At 37.9% G+C, this 24,792-nt stretch overlaps 1 protein-coding gene across 2 annotated transcripts in view; it reads right to left on the bottom strand.

The window, feature by feature from the left end:
* LOC128246843 (agrin-like) overlaps positions 1 to 24,792 on the bottom strand; it is a 161,806-nt gene that overhangs the window by 12,202 nt on the left and 124,812 nt on the right. Inside the window, exons 4-19 of one of the 2 annotated variants that reach the window (XM_052965328.1) lie at positions 16,782 to 16,994; positions 16,426 to 16,461; positions 13,835 to 14,056; positions 10,531 to 10,643; positions 10,181 to 10,283; positions 9,058 to 9,161; positions 8,642 to 8,756; positions 8,040 to 8,261; positions 6,679 to 6,793; positions 6,025 to 6,137; positions 5,595 to 5,732; positions 4,491 to 4,598; positions 4,264 to 4,290; positions 2,793 to 2,957; positions 1,847 to 1,993; positions 487 to 642 (exon numbers count right to left, since the gene is read on the bottom strand). In XM_052965328.1, coding sequence (XP_052821288.1) covers positions 487 to 642; positions 1,847 to 1,993; positions 2,793 to 2,957; positions 4,264 to 4,290; positions 4,491 to 4,598; positions 5,595 to 5,732; positions 6,025 to 6,137; positions 6,679 to 6,793; positions 8,040 to 8,261; positions 8,642 to 8,756; positions 9,058 to 9,161; positions 10,181 to 10,283; positions 10,531 to 10,643; positions 13,835 to 14,056; positions 16,426 to 16,461; positions 16,782 to 16,994 — 2,097 coding nt within the window. The remainder of the gene's footprint in view (positions 1 to 486; positions 643 to 1,846; positions 1,994 to 2,792; positions 2,958 to 4,263; positions 4,291 to 4,490; positions 4,599 to 5,594; positions 5,733 to 6,024; positions 6,138 to 6,678; positions 6,794 to 8,039; positions 8,262 to 8,641; positions 8,757 to 9,057; positions 9,162 to 10,180; positions 10,284 to 10,530; positions 10,644 to 13,834; positions 14,057 to 16,425; positions 16,462 to 16,781; positions 16,995 to 24,792) is intronic. The other variant, XM_052965329.1, reaches the window with a different exon arrangement.

Below are 24,792 nucleotides of genomic sequence, written 5' to 3'. Positions count from 1 at the left end.
ATTTCATGTTATTTTGCATCGTTTGTGGATACAACTTTTATTCCATAAGAACTTTTTTCTATAAGAACTTTTGTGTTCATTTCAGGCCAATGTTTGAAAGTTCCGGAGAACATTCCCTTGGTGGTATTCGAACCCAGGACATCACGTGTAAGAGTCGCACGCCTTTTCCTCTACATCACTCGTGATTAAATGATACAGTGAGGAAGCTCCGAACCCAGGTAATAAAGTACGCGTTATAACGTACTACTGCACACGCCATCTTCGTGTTGTAGCAAAGGAAGCCAAATATTGGCCAAAACTGTTGGATTCAATTATTAACTGAAGCTTTTAATAACACTACGGGGCAATATTTCCGGTGCTCCTATTGCTATGTTACAGTAGCCCCATGACTTTATTATTTTAACGCGTTACTTAACCAATATCATATTATGATACCGCGTGTTTGCCATTGGGAGAAGTATGTTTATTAAATGTACAAATGTTTACCCTCTCCCTTCGAGAAGTCAGGTTTTGGCGGTTTGACGGTGATAACGGAACGTCTCGGCGTCATGCTGGACCGCTGCTGCCCGGGCAGGATGTGACGTGGCGTCTTACGGCTTAACGTCGTGTACGGACCGTCCGTCGGGCCAAGCGTCAATGAGTCTGCAAAACACGAATAGCGATTTTTGATTAAAATGCATCTTTAGATATAACAGAAAAGTTAACGTCAAAATGGGTGTATAGTCTCATAGATAATTTTTTATGTTAAAAACATCCTTTAGATGAATTGTTATGGTGTTTTAGAAAAATCCAATATTCTTTCAAAGATATTGAACGCGTTAATAGTTGTTATGTTCGCGTTCATTTTTGGAGGTCCAAAGAAATAAAGTTGTCTCTCTGACTTAAAATATGCATTTTAATACCCCAAACGGTTTCTGGTTTTGGCGGAAAAACACACCTTTGCACGGCCCCATGTACCGGAAGTATATTTCCGTCTGTTTTGCGCATGCGTCTTGCCGCATACTACATTCGCTCAGATAGGTGACGCCATTACTGGCACAGACGTATCTGTCTGCGGGGAAGTTTAGAGCGGAGCAGAATATACGGCACACACACTGCGGGCCCGCGGTGTCGTGATGTATACACTCCGCGCCGTACCCACAGGGCAACTCCGCGCATGACCCGGGGCCACCTGAATGTACACAAAACACCGCCGTGTTTATTAATTTAGTGACTTAACAACAAAGACATTTACTTTCATGCTGTAATATTATTGAAAAATGAAAAATAAACACTGGCATAATGTGTACATTCTTCCTGTCATAGCAAGACGTGGTCGAAATACAAGCGAATAAATTTGAAAGGTAAAAATTCTTATACTTAAATGTGCGAGTTGTTCTAGGTCATGCGCTGATTTGCCTTTCCCATACAAGCGAGTGTGTGACAGGGACCACAAATGGAACTGTACCATACTAGTATACACGAAAGGTATTCGACCAGTAATATGTGAACATCGAGGCGCGACCACCTTTAGCGCACGTACGAGGGTTGTGAAGTGATAGCTTTGTTCTTGTCTTTATTGTGATCAGTTACAACGTTATTACAGTGATCAGTGTCAAGAGAACAACTCTACTAACCCCGCATGTGCATGTTTGCATATCGAAAGTAGCTGTCTGAAAGGCAAAGTTTCTGCATTTGACAAAACATCTGTATTTCTAACTGAAAATTCTTGGATTCATTTTAACTTCTAAGCTCGTTATCATTAGTAACACATTCCAAATAAAACACTTCACCCTCAAGTTTCACATGTTATTGTTGTTGCTGTTGTTGCTGTATTGCTTTTATCATTGCTTTTGTTGTTGCTTACCGCCGTCACAGCCGAGGTCTCCCGCGGGTAGGTTTGTATCCCGACACCGGCCACACTTGTGTCCGTCATAACTGTCCTTGCACGTGCACCGCCCCGTGTTCTGGTTACAGTCCTTTCGACGGGAACCAAGCTCGTGGCAGTTACAAGCTTCAAAGGAGAAAACAATAACAATACAACTAAAGAAAAACAACCCACCAAATCAACGATAGCGCAATGGTTAGCACACTCGCTTATCACTACGGCGACCCGGATTCGATTCCTAGCCTTGGCGCACGTGAAATTGGTTAGTGGTCACAAAGCCGGACAAGTGGGTTTTCTTGGGACACTCCGCTTTCCCCCACAACAAGAGACCACAGTCTCGCGCAACATCGTGCAAAACGTTTTGTTTTGCTTAACTGTTTGCGGAGTCCTTTGGAAAAAAAAATACGTATTCAAAAGAAAATGTTTTAATGTGTCCAAAAACGGTATACAATAATGACCGATCGTGACAACGCAAAAAAAGGCTAGATGAATATGTTCTGCATTTTTATATATATCCCTCGAAACAGTTATTCGATAAAATGAACAGTATTTATTTCCCAATGGCACATAGTTCGATCGCTTTCGGACCTCCTCGGCCAATTTCCATCAAAAACAACCTCGGATGTAAGCCGGTTCACCAGTAGAAGTAGTAAAATTTTAAATAACAGTAATAGGGTTTTTCAAATGTTTCAGTTTTAAATAACTGCCAGTGAAGTGTATTATTGCATAAGATTAAGATTCCTAAGAGAAACGTCATTGTTACCGCTAAATTAAAATGCTAAATTGAAACTCCAACGCGATCTACTTGCGGCGTAGTCAAACTTGAAGATTTTTGACATTGTGAACCGTCCATACACATACGAGGTTGATAACGATGGAAAATGGCCGAGGTGCTCCGAATGAGTACGATCGATGCCTCACTCACGCATGCATCCCGAGTTGTTCTCCTCCCGTATTAGCTGCAACCCCCAGTAGCCGTTATCACAGCGGTCACATCGCAGCCCCACCACCCCGGGCTTGCACGTACACTGCCGCGTGCTCGGGTCGCACGTGCTGCTCAGCGAGCCAATCGGTTTGCATTGACACTGGTCTGAAAAATTGGGAGGTACAAACATGACATTATGAGTGGATTGTGGGGTTACTTTCTTGCGCTATGTTGCGACAAATAATGAGTTTGTTTCCTGCATAAAACAATATACATGATAAGCTTAGACGTTGTGTGGTTGGCCCGATCTGCAGGAAAATGTAGAGAAGCATTGATAATCATGGATTCCTTCAAATATGTACTTGTTTTTTATGAAATAAACGGTCTCACCAAAAGTCTTTTTAAAAAAAACTATACAGTAAAAACTCGCTATGTCGAAGTCTTTGGGACCTCGGGAAGTACTTCGAGATAACGAATACTCGATATAACAGGAATACAAAATGTGTATAACTTTACCGCATTTCAAGCATTTCCAGAACATTGAGAGAACAGAGTTAGACATAGCCAGTTTTGACTGATTTTCGAAGGTATTCCAGACTACGATAGTTTTTGAATGCTCACTTCTCGCTGAATGAACGATGACGGTAGAGTCAATGACTACGAAAGAAACGTTCATTTCAGATACCCAAATTTTCTGTTATCTATCAAACAATTCCAAAATTACACATCCAAACTTCAGTCTCCATACATTCTAATATTAGCAAAAGTATGCCAATATTCAAAGAGTGGTAGTATCTTCTTAAATTTGTTTTCAGCTAGAATAAACATATTTGGCAGCTCTGTAAGCGAAATAATTACTACAAGTTACTCCTGGAAGTTATATGGTGTAATATTCAAAGTGGTAGAACATAAAATAATAAATTGCATACAACATTTAATACAAACTGTGCAAGAAACAATCATAAAAACCAAACAATCATTACTAGTTGACAGACAACAATGAACACAATAAAATGTTTTATATAAAAATGCACTACACGAGAGCAGTGACGTCAAAATTCACGACACGACTACATGGATATATCACGTGCTTCTAGATGACGTCACGTGATCACGCGCGTACTACATGCAAGTTACCACACTTCGCTCATTCCAGCTAGTCAAATACAACAAAAATTCAAGTTAGTAAAATTAAATCGTTTTGGAGAAATATTTTTAAAACACTTCAATAGTCGTGTTATCAATACTCGTGTAATCAATACTCATGTAATCATCGTGTAATCAATACTCGTGTAATCAATACTCGTGTGTTTCTAAATTGCATAGATTGTTATTATTTGAAAAATCTGTTATGTATGTTTGTTGAAAAGAAAGTGGATATTGATTATTCCTATTATTGGTTAGTTGTGTTAGGTACTTTAGGAAAACAATTATTGATTAAAAAGTTCTTCCCATGGAACGGGAAATTTACCTGGCATTGCATACATGTACATTTGTTCTAAAAATAAAGAAAATTTTCTTAAACGAAAATAAATATGTAATATTTTTAATTGTTTAACATTACTGTAGATATTTCAATGAATCTCGTTACATCGCTATGAATTTCCTACTATATATATCCCCTTTTAAATATAACGATATTTTATATGAAAATATCATCCATAATGCCAACGGGCATTTTCCTGTAATAAGCGTTACCTGGACATCCAGCCTTGTTTGGTCCTGGTGCCATAGTAACCATGTCGTCACAGCAACCAAACACGCTCTCGGTGCAGTCCCGGATGTAGAGGTCAGAATCTAGGACGGCTACAGAAGGCAAGCGCTTACAGGAGATAGACACACATCGTCACAAGCTCAAGTATATATATATATATATATTTGCAATTCGTACTGTTTTATTAGTTAGACTGTGAACAAAACAGGGCGTTTTGAATCACGCATGGTAGAGTATAAGAAACTAGTAACAGTTTCCATTTTTCAAAAGGTCATGACTTGGTTGGCACACCATCACACTGTGTTTATGTTTAATATCAAGGTATAAAAGCGTCTTGAAAATATATTAAAGATTATCTAAATAGCGTTTTAACTATATTATTTAGTTAACCCTATATCCTGATTAGTGTTACTCCAGTGCATTGCTATTCAATACAATACTTGTAAAAGTACAATTTCTCTATTGGGCCATACTATTGAGTCTACATGTATACATTGGTAAATATTGTATTTGAAAAAATAAGTGGATAGAGGCCTTCTTTACAAACACATATAGTTTGCATTCATACCGATACCGGTGACCGAGGCTAAAATATTTGGAAATACAGTTTATCTTCTTCAAAAAACATTAATAACATATTCGTACATGCTATAATACAGAGGCAAGCGCATTCAGTAAACGCGTTCCCAGGCAAAACTGTAACACATAATAGTCTGTGCAACAATATAATGTCATCCCATTTACTGTCAAGCAAAAATAACGATGTCTGTATCAACAAAACGTAGAACAAAACACGTCGGAACTCAGACAAACAGCTACAAGACATTCGGGACGCTAACACAACGAAACACACACACACAGTTGACAACAAAACAGGGCATTCATTGGTTATTAAACATAAACACGTACCGTTATACACATGTCTTTATGCAATATCTAATGCAGCAAGGCGTTTAGAAGTTTCTGTCCTTCGAAATACACTGACAGTTTTCATGTGTGAATTCGTTTCCGTTGACGTCCATTCTCCTGTCAGTGTATTTCTAGGCTGACATTTCTGTAAGAAACCACACCAAATAACGTGAACTCACCCTCGCTGCAGCAGCGGCCAAACTGCTTGTGGCAGTAACTTCCAGGTGGGCAATCAGGGGCCGCCGCGCACGTGAAGGGGTCCGCGGTCATGGTGTCGATGAGAGGTGGCAGGCCGTCACACAATACCTCCGCCATGTCTGCAAACAGGATGTAACGCTCATTTATGACTGGTAACATTTGACAGTCAAAAACAGAATTCCTTTGCATTAATTATATGGGATTTCTACGAGATGTATCACATTAGCTGTTACAAATCTATTTAAAACATGATCAAAGTTTTACTTCGGATTGGCTGACATGTTCATTTAATTTACGCCCTTCATGTAAACGATCCCTGACTCTATGCAGCACTTCCTTATAGACATTTAATGGTCATTGTCCCATTTCACAAAATTTCATGACAGAGTTCTTAAGTGGACATTATCATACCGTCACAGCTGTCCGTAGAGCTGACCTGAATCTCGATCTGGAGGCGACACGCAGCGGCCTGCAGCTCACACTGGTTTCCGTACGTCTGTCCGTCCGTCCCGCACACAGGTGACCTGAAATAAAAACAATAGCGTTCCAGCACAACAATGATTGTCAATTGTAACCTAAAAAGGAAATGTGTCATCATATGACCATATATAACTCTAACTCTGTAAATCAGGAGGAGGAATCACGTGACTTAAAGGGGTTCTCACATGGGTCAGCACAGGTTATACCAAATGTAAACAAACAATTTATTGACTTTATTACTTTTTTGACAGAAAGATATGAAAACACTTCTTAGCCTATAAAATACTTTTTTTTCTATTTTTCGCTTCTACACGTGTGAAATATTTGCTTGTATTTAAATGGTGAAATGCTTGGCCAAAATTTCAACTTGACGGAAGTTTGTAGAACGATGCAATGCTGAAACTTTGGCCAAAGATTGCATCATTGGTTCTACAACATTTCGTCAGTGAAGACTTGATTCAAAGTCAAGTATTCAAGTTTCAAACGTTTGGTGCATTATACATTAAAAACACAAAGCAATCAAACGTTGTATTTGCTGTGTATTTATTTCTAAGGTAGATTTGTGTGTTCTACGATTGCATGTACCTGATGGCCTCACAGCTGAAGGAGCACATACACTCGTACACGCCGTCCATGTTGAGCTGACAAGTACCGCCATAGAAGCACGTGGTGACGTCACACTCAGGCTCGCCTGAACCTTCTACGTCATCAAAACATGTGCACAGTTATAATGGGAAAATGGTCATAATATTACATGATTTGAATTTTGTTTAGAAGACAAAAAAGGTTCTTACTTAAATTAATTACTGTTCAACTAGATTGATATTTAATAAGACACTAAATACCTGACAGTTGAAAAAAGACAAAACATCTATTGTTTTAACACATGGCAAGTTGGATACAGATCTCAATCACGTCATATTGGTCGCTTTAACAGATTATGATACACAAAACTAAGAGAGGAAACGCAAAGATAGTCGAAACTGATAAAGAGCAAAACTTTGAAATAAAAAAGGTTTATTTAGCAGAACTATAATAACTGCACTTATAACACAACGTTTAAAGCAATATAATGTAATGCAACTAAACTTTGTGAATGTGTCGTAGGGAAATCAACATTTAAAGCCAATTATCAGAATAATGAGACAATGAGATGACTGACATTGATAGCCATATAACTTCCTCCTAAGTTTATTCTATTTTACTCAATGAAATATATAATATCAATTTGATATTTCATTTATAATAACAGCGTTTTTAAATCAGCACACAATACAACATGTGCATGTTCTGTGTCAGACGTAAAACCATCACGTATACTCGTCTGCTTTAACGAAGGCCCTAAACGTACATCAGTACCATAGTAATCTCCGTTAAGGGGCATGATACAAATGCGTCATTCGGAACTCCTCGGCCATTTTTATCGAAATCAATCTCGGATGTATGCAGGAACATCAGTAGAAGTAGTTCGTAAAATTTTGAATTATATCATTAATGAAATGTAGTGTTTTACCATGTATTAGTTAATCTAAGTTTATATTGATTGCCAGTGAATTGTCTTATTGCAAACATAATTAAGATTTCCAAGAGTTAATTCATTACGTTTTAACAGCTAAATTAAATTACTTCGCGATCTACTTGCAGCGGACTTAAACATACCGATTTCTGAGTATGTAAACCGTCCATATACATCCGAGGTTGTTTTTGATAAGGAGTTCCGAATGATAAATGCGTTTGGTAGTTTTGATATTTAATAAGGAATCTCCAGAGTTATGCATACTTTATATAATAAGCAATTAAAACAAATGAACAAACACGCTTAACGGAGATATTAATCACGCTAAAACCACAGTGGTTAATATCGACCTTTAACCTTAACCCTAACCCTATATACATGTAGGGTAACAAAAATGGACAGAAACCCCTGTGGCTCAAGGCGCGTTTACCCCCGGATCCTGACTCCAGTACGTCCACACACTCGCCGCTCCGCCTGATGTCTATGTCGGTTCCGTGGCGACACGCCTCCTTGCGGAGGTGACATTCGCTCCTGTATGTCTGTCCGTCCGTGCCGCATACAGGTTCATAGCGGGTGGGGCAGATCTGAGGGCACACGCACTTTCCCGACACGCAGTCAGACCCGTACTTACACTGAATGCCATTACAGTCCTCTGGAACATTAATTGGTTCAATATACGAACTGCGACAAGAAAGATGGGTCTTATAGTAAATATGACGTAAATAGTCAATATGACGTCATAATTTCTTGAATCGGAAAAAGAACTTCGGCTGCCGAAGAAAACTTATTATTTTAATATGTGTGTTCACAACAGTCGTCAAGGAATCCTTAAAATTCAATATGGGAGCTCACCATAGTTGCCGAAGAAGACTTATCATTTTATATATGTATGTTCACCACAGTTGCCGTAGGAGACTTTACATTTCAATATCATGGGATGTCACAACAGTCGCCAAAGGAGACTTAACATTTCAAAGTGGGAGCTCACCTCAGTCGCCGAAGGAGACTTACCATGTTGATATATGTACTCACCACAGTCGCCGAAGGAGGCTATAATGATGCTTTTCTGGCTCTTACAGGAGGCGACCCTCATCTCACACTCGGAGTTGTATGTCACACCGTCCGTCCCACACACCCGGGCAGTTGTCTACATAAGTATTCAATATATCAAAATATATTTATTGTAATCATTTATGACATCAGTTATGCAAATTGTTTAAAAACCAAGCTATGAATATTGTACACAGCAAGTACACTTCGAAATAGCGATAATTTCGAAATAGTGATTTCAGATTATTGGTGATTTCTTTTTTAATTTTACAAAGAAGAATTAAAATCTGGACTTAAGAGAAATTCGAAATAGCGATAATTTCGGATAAACGGTGTTTAAATGTATTAACCATCAGGTCTTTATATGCCAGGTATACACTGTAGTTATATGCACTTACTGAAGCACAGCCTGTGGGGCAGACACATCTCGGGATGGGTTCACTTCTGTCACAGATCGAATAGTGCTTACACGCGGACCGATCTTTGTCACAACCAGAGGACACTGGGAATAACACGTGATGATATATAGAGGTAAGAAATAACACAATATACACAGGGTAAATAATGATAACAAAATATACACAGGGTAAATAATGATAACAAAATATACACAGGGTAAATAATGATAACAAAATATACACAGGGTAAATAATGATAACAAAATATACACAGGGTAAATAATGATAACAAAATATACACAGGGTAAGTAATGACAGCATATACACTGGATGAAAAATTGTGGTAACGAATGTCAGCATATTCACCTGATGAAATATTGGGGTAAGGAATGACAAGATCTATACACGGTTACGAATTACTGCATTTACACAGAATTACGAATGACAGCATAAACACTTGATGAAATATATGGGTAAGAAATGAAAAATAAATACACTAGGTAAGGACAGACAGGCAATACACATGATAACATATCAATGTAAGGAATGACAACATTTTCACAGAGTAAGGAAAGACATCATTTACACAGAGTAACAAATGACAAAATTTACACAGAGTAAGGAATGACAAAATTTACACAGAGTAAGGAATGACAACATTTACACAGAGTAAGGAAAGACATCATTTACATAGAGTAAGGAATGACAAAATTTACAAGGGTAAGGAATGACAAAATTTACACAGAGTAAGGAAATACATCATTTACAGAGAGTAAGGAAAGACATCATTTTCACTGAGTTAAGAATGAAAACATTTTTACATAGTTAGGAATGATAACATTTACCGAGAGTAAGGAATGACTATACTTTAACAGAGGTCGTGATTAGAAAGACTTCAAAAGTGTATATCTGTACCGTGAGGGGAGACAGTTTAAAACATTTTAACTAACGAAGACCATTGACAAAATGGATAGAATGTCCCTTACTTAAAATACTTTAAAAAACAATTCGCTACATAATGGACAACATGGTGAACTCCAACTTGTAACAATTTGGGAATCTTAAGGATAATGTTAAAATACATATACTACAGTAGTAGATATCAAGGAACGCTTGCACGTACTACAGAGGCCCATGTGTTCTGTGGTGGCGGCCTTCTGCTCCTTGCAGTTCTCGAGGCGCAGGTAACACTCGTTCTCGTACGAGATCCCGTCCGTACCGCATACCTGCGTGAGTACATTATATGAAAATGATAATGCTGAGTAAACGGAATACAACAAAGATAATTCTCCGGACTAAATGCGAAGATAACCCTCAAGACAAGATGCGAAGAAATATCAAATTGCACTAGAATAGTGGTTCAAATTGACAACAAACGGAATTGTAAGATGTCTTAAACTTTTAGTAATTCAATTAGTTACAGTATTTAAAAGTGGCAGGACACTGTCCTTTATACAAGTACGAGTATCATACCGGATCATAAGGCTTCATGGTGCAGACAGGGCACTCACAGGATGTTTGGCCCTCCCGCACAATACACTCCCCGTCAAATGAGCAGCTAACTCCGCGGCACGGGCCCTGGTTATCTGTAATAATACGTAGCGTCATTGTACTAGTACATGTTTCATACTGTTAAAACGTCTTGATCCCGACCGCTGTGTGTATCCACTACAAACCAAATTGATTATGTGTTCAACGTTATCTGGCTGGTTGGGTTCAGCCTATCAAACAAAACAACAAACATTTTCTGGAAATCAAAATTCAGCTAAGACGCTTGCGATTATTCGTATATTGCAAACCAAAACGAAGTTTGCTTTGGAATTTGTTTTTCTCAAAGAATATCAATAAAAAAAAGAGTGCTTGGTTTTCTTGTTGTACGTTTTGTATGGAAATCAACGTTAAGCATAAAATCAAATTGTTGTTTGCTGAGGCTTGTGCTGCATTTACAAATGATCATCTTACACCCGACACGAGTCCCGGCTATCTGGAATAGGAAACCAAAGAGTGTAACCATAAAGCACTGAATTTAGAGATATCCTGGAGACTGTCTGCGAACCCTGGACAGTATACCTCGACTTATGCCGTTGTCCTCTTCAAATAGGAGTCGAAATAAAAATACAGCACTCAGGGTATATCATAGGCATCCGGCCGTTTTGAATCTGTAAATAAATACAGAAATTGTTCTTAAACATAATTAGGGATACGCCCTCTGCAAGTTATATTGCCTTCTCCGTCCGGGCCTCATTTTCTCGAAACTTCTTAAGTCCCTTATAACAGGATTAAGCCAAGCTCACTATTTATGTTTTTCAACTAATTGCATATTTTTTACTTCATTAAGAGCTTTTTATACTTAAGATTAGAATTAACTGCATGATAATCACAATCAATTATTTTTCTTTTATCAAAGTTCAATTAAGATATGTATTTTGACTACTAGTAATTGAAATGAGCTACTTAAGCCTGTTAGGCTTAAGAAGTTTCGAAAAACTGAGGCCTGGTACACAGCACCAAATGCCGTTAAGACGTTCAACTCTATGTGATTTATATCACCAATTACAAATCGCCATTTGAAGACATCTGACCGGATGTGTACGTCATACAGATGATATCAATGTCAATGTGGCGAAATAATTTTATACCAGGGTTCTCACCTCTTCAACGTTAAATCAACCCAGAAATCCCAAGCATTCTAGGTTCTTCAAACGTGTATGTCTAGAAACGAGTAGAGAATAATCATATCAGTTCTCTTCAGTATAGACACTTTTAGGGGGAGGGATCATGCAACTTCAAAGGAGTTGTCATATGGGTCAACACGGGTCACAACCGATGAAAATAAACAAATAAGTGACATTAATTTCTAAATAACTTTTCGACAGAATAGATGTGGAAATATTTCTTAACCTATGCTTGTCGGAATTTTGCAAAACAATGAAACGCTGAAATTTTGGCCAAGGATTGCACCATAAAGGTACAAGCAAATCTGAAACATTTCACAAGTGTAGAAGCAGATTATAACATAGTTTTTATAAACTAAGAAACAGTACTATGTTTAAATCGGTTGTGACCCGTGATGACCAATGTGAGAACCCCTTTTTGTCACGTGGTTCTTTACCCTGACTTCGTGTGCCCACGCAAGCACTTTACTGACCACTATAGTCTCCACGTCTCCCTTTCTGCAAAAAGGTTTGATTATTGCAATTTTAGATTGTTTTGTGTGCTTCTGGGGTCATATTTCAGGAAGTTATTTGCTACACAAATCAAGACAAAAACATACTTTGGCTGTGTTGATTGAAGTCGATTTTCCATTTACAATGCCTAGGAATCAACAGTCGTGGTCAACATATAAGTATGGTGCTGTCCAAGATTCTCACCCTATCAGGTGACTTGATTTCCAGTAAGAATTTAAGTGTCTAATAAATGAAGAATGACAGGTCAGAAATAGGAGCTTAATAGGAATGTTCCCTTGACTTTGCCTCTCTGTCAATAATCGTGCAGAACATCTAAAACTGGCAGGAGGCCACACATGGAGGCTAATGTAATGTAGAACGATTAAATATAAGTTCATACCTGCGTTTGTTCCGATTGTGCTTGTGTTTTAAGTTTTTAACTAAAGTTTTACAGCATTGGCGAATAACCCCGTCATGATCATGCTTAACGTTCTTAAAAATCAAAGGGATAATATAGTGTGGAGTAATATCCTCCAAAGCCCAATGGCGATTACCCGTGTGCTTTTCGAAAATAATTGACAGACAATAGCATTTTTAATGTTAATTTCATGTTTCATATTGTGTTTCTTTGCGTGTGTGGAACTGTACGTCCCCGTTGTTGCTGTATTTGCTGTACCATCCCATAGGTCAGACAGGCGAATTCCGTAAATATAAGTATTTAATTATACCGTGGAAAATGTGGCATCACTATATGTTGTTTAATAATATGAAGCATTTTTATTTAGTGAGTAATCATTTATTTCACAATGTAAACAGTAAGCGCGCATTCAAAACATTTTTCCTGAAATAACATTTTACTAATATGGCGACAGTGAATCACCCGGGATTTGTTGTCTTTTCCTTATACGAGGGATATTTGGCATCAGGCGACACTGAAGCGGTGTTTAATTCAGGCAGTGATTTCCCATTTTCCTGGCAGGGAGATATGGCGGTCCCCGGGGACGGTTTTCTTCACGGAGAACTAATGCATCCGTCAAACTACGGCCATGTTTATTTCTTCGTTATGGATCTCCTGCCCATTAAGCAAATCTGGTCTGGTATAACGACGCTTTGTTTTTAGGAAAGCTATATATTACGCCTGTTTGGTATTACTTTTATAGCGCGGAATATATACACAAAGGCAATTTAGTAAACGAGATTCTATTGAAATAAAATATCAGCGAACACATGGTTTTAAATATGTTCTAATAATTATAAATGTATAAATAAGTTTCAAGCCACAGAACTATTCTAAAATTAACCGAGCGTCTTTAATTGTATACATCTAGTTTTCTTAACATGAACAAATTTAATAAACATTCCCAAAAGTATTAGTTTACAAAACCCCATAACAAATATGATCGACTTAAGCACTAGCGCACTTAATAATGCCTTTAATTTCTCCTGGCGTTTAAAACCTACGCCGCAGGCTTTCCAAGATGTTGTTTAAGAAAAGCTGAGAGTTTTATGACACTCTTGTGGGTTCAGTTCAGTCGAACGGAAAACGCCGATAGTTTAAGACATGAGGTTTGGTTAGAGAAACAAAAGAAGAGAGAAACCAGGGACAGTACCGGAGCATCTCCCGCTGTGCTTGAGGCTCGTGTTGACGCCAGCCTGGCAGGCCTCGAGACGCAGGTGGCACGTGCTCTCGTACGTGACGTCATCAGAGCCACATACTGGTTTCTGGATGGTGGGCTGGCACACAGACGGACACACGCATTGGGCCTGGCCTGTCCTGTCCACCAGGCAATCATGGTTTGGGCCGCATTGTTTATTAAGACACGGATGGGTCACTGTTTTAAAAGGGGATATACACTGCTCAAACAGATAGTTTGGCACTAATTGCTTAAGGACTTGTCATTGTGACTATAGCAATATAATGAATTAAAATTGGGAACATTCGACGGAATTGAGAAGAAAACCGGTCTCTTTTCTAAACTCAGTGAACCGCATTAAGGGAAAAGAAACCGTTTACAGAGTATGATAGACGTATTAATGCTCATATAGTTTAAAAACACTTATATAAGTTAGTCCCCAAGACACATGCTATGTCGTGACCGTTAACATTATGTTGAGCTAAAACGCTGGAATAGAATTATTTGCATCGGATATAAATCGACTATAGTTTTATGTCTTGCTAGATAATTGATAAGAAATATGCCTTCAATGTCAGACTACATAAAATTTTATTTTAATCGGAAAGGACACTGCTATTCAACCTTTATCTCCAAAATTAACACACGTTATATTATAGGAAATCTTGCATCAGCCAGACCAAGTCTAGAGAAGATTAATATCAAAATAGAAAAAAAAACCCTGATATTTGTCTTTGACTGTTTAATATATACTCTTCTTTCGTTACTTATCAGATTTAATGTTCATGTCTATCTGAAAGAAATGCGGGTCAAACAAACTGTTTGAGCAGTGTTGGCTAACTTTGTTGGGAATATTTCATAGAGAGGCAATTTGATATCTTTAGAGATACTGTTTTTATTTGTCTCTTGATTTATAAAGGTTCAATGCGAACTTTTAACCATTTAAATCATTACATAATTCATGATGGTTACTAAAAGTTAGAATTATCAACATAAAGAAATTTGACGTTGAAGGGCATTCGACATGCAAACGTATTAGAATTATGAACATGCTTATCATATTTTTTACGACAACCAGTCAGGCGACAACTTTAGTTGTATGAATGCGATGATGCCTGTCCTCTGCTTAAATTGTGTTGCAGAAACAAATAAAGTTAATATTACTGCGAAATATTGATCTTTGAGTAAAAATTAGAACAATGTTTTAAAAAAAAACAATGACAAAAGGATAGTGCGTATTATTGAAAAGTTGATAGAAAAAAGAATTTAAAGTAATAAATGAGAAAGAAAAGACAAAGGAATGGGAAAGACAGACAATGTAGAGTTTGAAAGGAAGAAATCATGCCTCAAGTGCGATTGCGCGGGAGGAATGATGCTTAAAACGTGAATATCCAATCGCAGCTACTCGGCAATTTCCGTATCTGTCCGTGAATGGATTACTTTCTAAAAATAGCCGAGGGTGCTACGATTTTGATAACGATTTGAAAGCAATGCATGAATTACATACCGATGTATAGAGCACGTAAAATCTAACGGAATCATATAAAGCAGGTATGGAATCAACATGTGTACATTTTCTTCGATGTTAAATGTGTCGAAAATTGATACCATTCCGAGAAATCAGAACAAATATGTTGTTTCCATATCCATATTTAAACAGAGTCATATCCATGAATTCTTCAATTTGATAGCAACCTAAGAACAATCAGGGCTAGTATTCAATATTGGTCTTAATTGGACGATGTAGCTAATCGGATTACTTGTTATTATTGACTGGCCTATACAGTGAATAAAGTCAGTTGTCAATGGCCATAAGATTAACTTAAGTTGAATATTGAATACCAACCCAGGTTATTCTTAAAAAAATCTTAAAATATATTGTCTCTTCTAACTTACGTTTTGCGAAACTTTGTTGATCCTATTATGCACAGTTGTGTTATACAGGCCAATGGTATATTTTATCATGTAGTGACCGTTTTAGAAGGGAAAATGCCATAATGCACTAATGAATATTAAAATACACAATGTATAGGGTTTTGTTACCTTCAGGCTTAGGTTTCGGCATAAACCCTACAATGTGTCTCACAACATAGTCCATGTGACATTCACACATTTAAACTACATACGTATTCTAAGTTCTACCCTAAATGACAACTTGGAACACCAACATTCAATTTTGTAACCTACGTTTCTGCAAAAAGCAAAATCTTTCCAAATAAATAAAAAAGCAAAACATTGGCCAGCCTCCGTTGTATTTCTGAAACTTGCAAATATTGTTACAACAGAAACATTCAATTATGGATATATCTCACTTCTATTAAAAGTTCAGGCAAATCACTAACAGTGAAATACACAATAAATATTTCTTTCCGCTTGTCAGAGCTTTTGGTCGTTAATCCGAATTCATTTAGGAACACGTTAAAATTTCATCGCTTACCAAATAGTGTGCATATGACAGTCTAAATTCATATTTGGAAGATTATTTATAATGCTCGAGTTATTGGGTATTTCGCTATTCATTCTGGCCTATAACAATATGAAGACGCTCGGTGCCAGACAACAGTTACCAGGGCCTCCCGTGTGGAACACGTGCTCGTCACGGTCTGGTGGACAGATATGACGTCTTTTACCAAGAGAACGCGCATGACGTCACATTCCTCGTGTTCATCACATTTAGGTACTTACTTATACTAATCTTTTAATCGTATATTTCGTCACAGAAAGCTTGCTGATATATGTATCATTAAAAATACTGACGTTATTTATTACATTTATTGAAACTTATTATAGGCTGAAGTGTTTGATGAAAGTGCCTTCTACAATTACATATATTTTTGAAAGGTTTAAATAAATAAACATGTATATGAATTCACTTAGTTTCCATTAATATTTAGCATGTCTGCTGTAACAACGCCGGTCATACCTTTGCACTTCCCCTGATAGATGACGACGATGTCCCGGCCCAGCGAGCAAGCCTGTTTCCGGACCATACACTCGTTACTGTACGTCTGTCCGTCACTCCCGCACACGTGCGACACATCTTCCGGGCACGTAGTCTCACACGTACACACTGGTTTCCGGTCCGAGTCCTGCTTGCACACTTGCTGGCCCGGGCAGTAGAAGCCCTCACATGGATCTGCAACAGATGGATTCGAGTGATGGAAGTGTGAAGGATAACTTTTTTTTTGCTCATAAAGGCTCATGCAAATAAATTCAGGCGAACTTTCATTATTATACCACCTGTTCAAGGAAACAAATTAGTACTTTTTATATTATATTGTAAAAACTCTATTTAACAGATACCTACGTTGCCCATTTAGTTTGCACATGATGTGTTTTTTCCCCAAATAACACTTTTCATGTTATAAAGTGGTACCTGCCTCTCTCCCATGTATTAAGGATAAATAATCTTTTAGGGTGCCTCTTAAAATAGGTTCCAGTGCTATAATAAGCTAGAAAACAGACACAAGTTATTCTTAGTAACTGTTTTGGTAATCAAGACGAATGCTCATGAGACCCTTTTGTAGTTATTGATGTTTTTATGACACAATAAACGGATGGTCGTAGAATGGCAATTCCAAAAAGAAAAGAAAAAGATAGACATCCTTGTCGGTGCAAAATTGAAATGTCCAAGTGTTTATAAACTGCATACTGTTCCATGACTAATGAAAAATACAGGAACAAGCGCAATGACAAAATAAACTACATGGGACTGTGTATTGGGAAAACTTTTTTTAGTTAAAATACAAGTTGTCAACAATAAAAAAGAATGCAACCAAACGTAAGTATAGAGATTGAAATAAATTGTCTCTATATAACTATCGGCTTTACTACCTAGGAACTAGATCTATCAGCGGATGTGGTTAGTGCAACCACAACACCGACTTCTTGTAATCAGAATTATTCACTGGGAGTGATGTATGCTCCTTGAATACAATATGCTGTTGGGAAGGCATCATTGTTAAAGGCCCTTATATTTATTTTGGACAGTTAAAGGAATATCTCAACAGAATGTTAAGTTAATGTAAGGAGGGAAGTAAAACAATAAGAATAAAAATCATCAAAGTCAATAACTCTGAAAATACCATACACAAAATAACGGTATTTCGCACAGCACTCAACATAGACAATATGTGTATGTAGTTTGATATAAATACCTTCAAATTTATGGAGATGCTTGTACCAGCAAAACATAGGTAAAATAGTCAAAGGGCAGTATTTCTTAAAATACCATATATAAAATTAATTGACAGTCTTTTGCCTGTTCTGGCGCCGTTAAAGTCCCCACGAGACAAAATGAACATGCATTCAGAGAAACAGAGAAGCGAATGGCATGTGACGTCAGAGAGACAGAGAAGCGAATGTCATGTGACTTCAGAGAGACAGAGAAGCGAATGTCATGTGACGTCAGAAAGACAGAGAAGCGAATGTCATGTGACGTCAGAGAGACAGAGAAGCGAATGTCATGTGACGTCAGAGAGACAGAGAAGCGAATGTCTCGTGACTTCAGAGAGACAGAGGAGCGGATGTCATGTGACTTCAGAGGTACAGAGAAGCAAATGACTCGTGACTTCAGAGAGGCAGAGGAGCGGATGTCACGTGACTTCAGAGAGACAGAGAAGCGAATAACAGTCTTTGCCTGCTCTGGCCCCCATGAGACAAAATTCACATGACATCAGAGATACAGAGGAGCGGATGTCACGTGACTTCAGAGAGACAGAGGAGCGAATGTCTCGTGACTTCAGAGAGACAGAGGAGCGGATGTCACGTGACTTCAAAGATGTCACATGATTTCAGAGAGACAACTATACGAATTTCGCGTGACTTCAGAGAGACAATGATGCGGCTGTCACGTTACTTTAGAGGGACAGATGACGGATGCCACGTGTCTTCAGAGATACAGAGGAGCGGATGTCACATGCCTTCAGAGAGACAGAGGAGCGGATGTCACGTAACTTCTGAGAGACAGATGAGCGGATGTCCCATAACTTAAGAGAGGCAGAGAAGTATGTCATATGAGTTCAGAGAGACAGAGAAGAGGGAAACACGTGACTTCAGAGAGACAAAGGAGCGGATGTCATTTAACTTAAGAGAGGCAGAGAAGCGTACGTCATATGAGTTCAGAGAGACAGTGGAGCGGATGTCATATGAGTTCAGAGAGACAGAGATGCGATGTATCAGAAAGACATGAATCGATTGCGTTGCTTTTTCGCGCCCTTAGACAGAGACATTGAGAAACGCTTACAATCGTTCATACAGTGCTGTTCTTCCACACAAATGTTTTATCAATAATGTAGGAGGAAATCTCGACGGTAACAAATAATAAGATTATAGCTCTCTTATTTGGCATTAAATACAGTGCGAGAATAACACTGGAAACGGTCAATATAATATTTTTTGCCATTATGTTGCTTTACGTAAAGTTTTACTTACTCAAATCAAAACTGGAGAATTCAATTCACTAGCAAATAAAAACAGTTTAAAAATCTTATAAACCCCAATTATGTAAGAAATATCTTATTTGGCAATACATACAGTGCAATAATAACACAGGAAACGGTCAATATATTTTTCTGTCATTGTGTTGATACACGTAAAGTATTACTTCTGAAACGTTTGACCATCAAATCAAAGTGTATGAATTCAATGCACTAGCAAGTAAAAGCATGATATGAATATACAGTTTAAATATCCTAACCCCCACCCACCCCCCGTTCTATATCACGTTTAACTAATGAACTAATCTATTAAACAATGATGATTCACAGGACGTCAGATATAACACCGTAGACATGTCACTACATGCAAAACTATTGAAGAGATAATGCATTTAGAATTTCTTTTTCATAGTTTACAGAAATATGTAATTTGTCAATTTAAATGCATGTACAAATGACATTAGCATGTAGCCAAGCACTAGGATGTAATTAAGTCAAGTTCGTGGATTGTTCCCGGTGCGACGGAAAATCGATCATGTCGCAACTTCCTGGAGATGCTGTTGGCTTTTTATATGTGTATCAACAGTGGTTTTGCATGGCAATGGAACATTTTACATCCAAGTTTGCATTGTTCCCACCAATATTTAACGATAACCTATAGGTATATAAGTAAGTAACATAAGTTTTAGTTCCAAGCCTTGGGTTTTTGCGCGTACAACCATCACCTATTTTGGATATGAGCAACATTAAAACAAGCACAGTGCCAACAGACAATATGGATATGGTCATGCATGCTAGCAATTGAATTATCTTAGCCCAAACAATAAAGATTTGAACTGAAAATATGAACACCATTACTTCAAAACCCTTACCACATTTGCCATAGTACTGTACGTATATTTCGGTTAAGCCGACACACGAAGCCCGCATCATCTCACAGTTGTTCGCATACTCCTTCCCATCTGTGCCACAAACAGGCCCCGACCCCAGGCTGTCACCAAAGTTGTAGCAGACGTCCTGACACTGACAGCGGGCTGATAGCCCGTCTTTGGTCCGAACACAGATGGCGCCGTAGTGACACTTCATATCCTCACACGGGTCGCCCTTTCCAGGCGGGAACGCGTAGCACGCATAACACGCGGGCACGAGCACGTGAATAAATGTTGCTATAAATAGTATTATTGCTAGATTACCGTTGTGAAAGACAATTTTACATGTGCAAGAATCCGAGTCCGTAGGCTTATCCTTTTTCTTAGTTCTGGTATAGGTTCCCGTGAGCTTCCTCTTGGCGTGCACCCTCCCCTGTATCACAGCTATACACATTTGGCAAGAATCACTTAAACCTCGGGTATTTCCCATCTGTAGTTTCTTTTTTCTCGTATCTTATCCTCGTGCTACTTATAAAATGCGGTACAGTATCTTTTGGTACGTTCCTGTTAAATATAAAACGAATTTTTACTAAAAGTCTGCTTTCAAAATCCTCCAATTGCATATAACATTCAAACTAGTCTTGTCCTCGCCAAGAAGTTCAGCCGTAAATTTAAGGAAAAATCAATGTTCTCTCTGAAAATTCTCCGACTAATTTACCCTCTTGGTGATAATTTAATTCGGAACGTCTCTAAAGAGACATATTTTGACAGAACGCCGCGCCGTTATGCATTACGGGTCGCATAATTCACGACGCGTTTCTAAGTAAGATATTGCTGTCATAAATAACGAATATAGATTTCACAGTTCCTCACTACTTCCGCAAATAATTTATGAACAATGAAACATATTTCCAGTTGTAATGATGATTGTTTTTCCTTTGAATCCATATAAATCGATAGAGTCACATTACATCCAGTGATGTATGTTTAAGCTTTCATAAATCTGCCCGATATGAAGACGCCATTCCACGCAATGCCTCCTTCAACAACCGTGAATGGATGTGATTACACCTATAGAACTCCGCGCATGGATAATGTTCCGCTCATTTCTTCCCCATCAGAGCAATCTTCCGGCCACTTTGCAGGAATAATAGAAGATTGTCGATACCAAACCCGGGAACATCTAAGCTAGAGCTGCCGCGTGGTTTGTTTCCTACCAAATCAGTGGTGTTGAAATTAATCGATACTAAACCAGTCTCATAGATGGCCTTCGTGTAAAATTCATGAACTTGTTTCTGTAAATGAACGGCGGTTAACGTTAGTGAATCGCTTGTCAGTCTGCAAAAGGCATCATGCCGGTGCGATTATTTGCTTCGATAACGACGTTGATACGAAGAAGACCTTGCAACAATTTTGACATTGGCAAGTAGCGTAGGTTACTAGACTTCTAACATGCATTATCAAAGGTTGCGCTTCTAACATCCAGTGCAAGGTAGTTATAGCCATTTCGCCAGTATAACCCTTTCTTTCTCCAGTTAATACCTTTCTTTAGTTAATCCTTTTTTCAGTCAAGCCCTTTCACTAGTTAAGTCATTTCTTTCTGTAGTTAACCCTTTTCTCTAGTAAAGCCATTTCTCTTGTTTAGCCCTTTCTGTAGTGAAGCCCTTTTTCTAGTATAAACCTTTCTTTCTCTAATTTAGCCCTTTCTCTAGTAAAGCCATTTCTCTAGTTTAGCCCTTTCTCTAGTTAAGTCCTTTCTCGAGTATAGCCATTCCTGTAGTAAATCACATTCTCTAGTAAAGCCATTTCTTTAGTATAGACCTTTCGCTAGTAAAGCCATTTCTTTAGTATAGACCTTTCTCTAGTAAAGCCATTTCTTTAGTATAGACCTTTCTCTCGAGTATAGCCCTTTCTCGAGTATAGCCCTTTTTCTAGTTAAGCCCTTTGTCTTCGTTTTGTACGTGTTCGCATTGTACTCGTACTGTCTAACATCCATTGATTGTGCTTTCAAACAGCTACTGGTCATGCATCATGTATTTCATTTGCATTTTTGTTTCATGCAACAACAACACAACATCCAATATACATAAGACAAGCCGTTGTTTGCAGTTCTGGTCGAGTTTAACTGTAAACAATTGTATTCGTGTTATCACTGTAAACATTGTCCGTCCCTGGACGATTGGCCTGTATTGGCTGAAGACGAGACAATTACAGATAGGCTTAATGTTCCTCTTATCATTTCAGACTTCCGAGAATAGCGGATATTGATCCATATCTGGAGGAAATCCCCCTCAATATATTATCTAATTTGGTATTAATGGTTTTAATACTTACTGGAATATATTAAATTGTATTGAACATGTAAGTTGATGCGCGTAATCTTATATTTTCTGAAAGAAGGACCAGAGAGACATTTTTACCAGATAAACCTTTTTCGTATACGTCTATTTATCAGTCTTGCTGGAGGGCATCGGGTGCACACTACGTTGATTAACACTTTCAAAATTGCCAACAAGATAAAAATCAAAGCGCGAGGCGCTGAAAGACTATCAGTGGGTAAATATGTGAGAGCTGCAAATTTTATTTGAACTATGGGAATGGGTGAAGGGCACATTGATAAAAGTGAAAAATGTGCCGAGGGCCAAGAGCGCTTTTGCCCACACTGGGCGAGGAAACAACAACATCTTTACCTATTTTATGGCGTCTTGTGTCATTTTGTTTATGTAAATATCACTTCTATCGTCGTCATGTATTTAATGTGATAATGCATGCTAAAGATTTTTCGTTGCTTTTATTAGATATCATACGATAGGAAAATACAATACATCATATATCATTTCCTTTAATGAACATACATGTTTTGTTAAAGGAAAATCATTTGTTTACAAACAACTTCAGCAATAATTCCATTCAAGATGCACAGCTTATCACTTAAGTCGACGTATCCCCATGTATTTAAAGATACAATCAGAGGCGTGGCCAGACTTTACCGAATGTTACGCACTAAAGGGGGAGGGTGTTGGATGGGGAATATCCCTGTAGCCGGATGGGGGTTGGTGTGTGTGTGTGTGGGGGGGGTCTACCCAGTGGTAAACAATGGAAAATGGAACGAACATGTTGAGCTATGAGGTGTATTTGGAAGGATTAATAGGTTCGAGGCCGCCGACTTTGTAGTTACCAAGTGATTGATTTCGGCTCAGAAAGCTATCTATCACAGGGAAGCAACGTTTTCTTTGGCTGCTCTTCCTTTTATTCTGATATCAATTTTTAGCTTAGCCCTCGACCTTTCATTTTTCAAATTAATGTTATGCACATGCGTAAGTGCGTAACGCTGGCTACACCCCTGACAATGCATGCCCCTTTCAATCGCTTCTAAAGATTTTCAGTGCTTTGATTATATATCATACGTTATGCTAGTTTTATGAACATACACGTTTTAACTGTTAAATGAAAATGATTTTATTTTTACGAATAACTTTAGCAATAATCCCTTTCCGATTGAAATGCAGAGCTTATCAGATGGTCGTTTTTCCGCGGTGAGGGCAAACATGTGGTCAGTTAATGTATGTAGAAACTAGTTTTAGAAAATCAGTCAGTTAATGTAGTTGAAACTATTTCTAGATTATCGGAAATTGACTGTTCTAAGAATGGGAATATGATTGTGCCTTTTCAATTATTATTGACAAATAAATGTTATTTATGTTTTATGTAAGTATCTGTGTAGAAATAATACTAGTGCTGTTATGAATGCTTCGCTCTCTTTGTGTGTTTTACAGGTTAAATCCGAATTACTTTGCTTCATCAAAAGTATGCATAACTCACTGTCGTATCAGGGAATGTGCGTTAGAATAAATTGAAAGGCTAATGTCCAAAACTATGCCAAGAATACACCGGAACGAAGCTTTTACGCAAAATATGTGAACATCTTAGTAGAAAAGTATACGCCTAAAAATCATAGAATGAATAGTATTTTGTTTTTGTATAGCAGGCAAATCATAGTATTTGAAGCATTAGCAACGCGAAACCTTGGATACAACTATTTTGACTTTCAGACAATCATTTTTGTTTCTTATCTCATAAACGTTATATTAGAAATACACCCTTACAAATAAGCGTGCTTCAAGGTCACACAAGGTTATAATAACAAACCCTGCAGGCGATGGTACACTTGCGGCCGGTAATAATTTCTAAAACATCTTGGGCTGAACTCAGGGTGAATATCAGTATGTTACCTTCCTTCCAGAGCATCTATTATTTTGACCCACACTAATCTGATAAATATAACGATCTATAAATAGTTCTATTCTGCTAAAAATAAAACGCCGGAATACAGAAATACAGCGCGGAAATAGCCGAACAAGCAAGAACTTATACTCGGATAATCTATTTTTATGGTTTCGACGTCATTCTGCTACTAAACATAGAGCGCATTGAGACAAAAAAATGGGTTAAAACGACACGAATAGAAGTAGTTCTTTGGAGTTTGCGGTCTTAAGACTACCTGCGCGCATGCGCAGATAGTCTAACAATGATGCATAGCATCAAGCCGGTGCGATTAAATTACAAGACAAAAGCATTCATGTAGATCCCCAAAAAGAAGTAGTTATTTACTTTAATGATAACATCG

Source organism: Mya arenaria, chromosome 9, assembly GCF_026914265.1.
Source record: "Mya arenaria isolate MELC-2E11 chromosome 9, ASM2691426v1".
In the NCBI taxonomy this organism is placed as follows: Eukaryota; Metazoa; Mollusca; class Bivalvia; order Myida; family Myidae; genus Mya; species Mya arenaria.
This window is presented reverse-complemented; position numbering and strand designations above follow the sequence as displayed.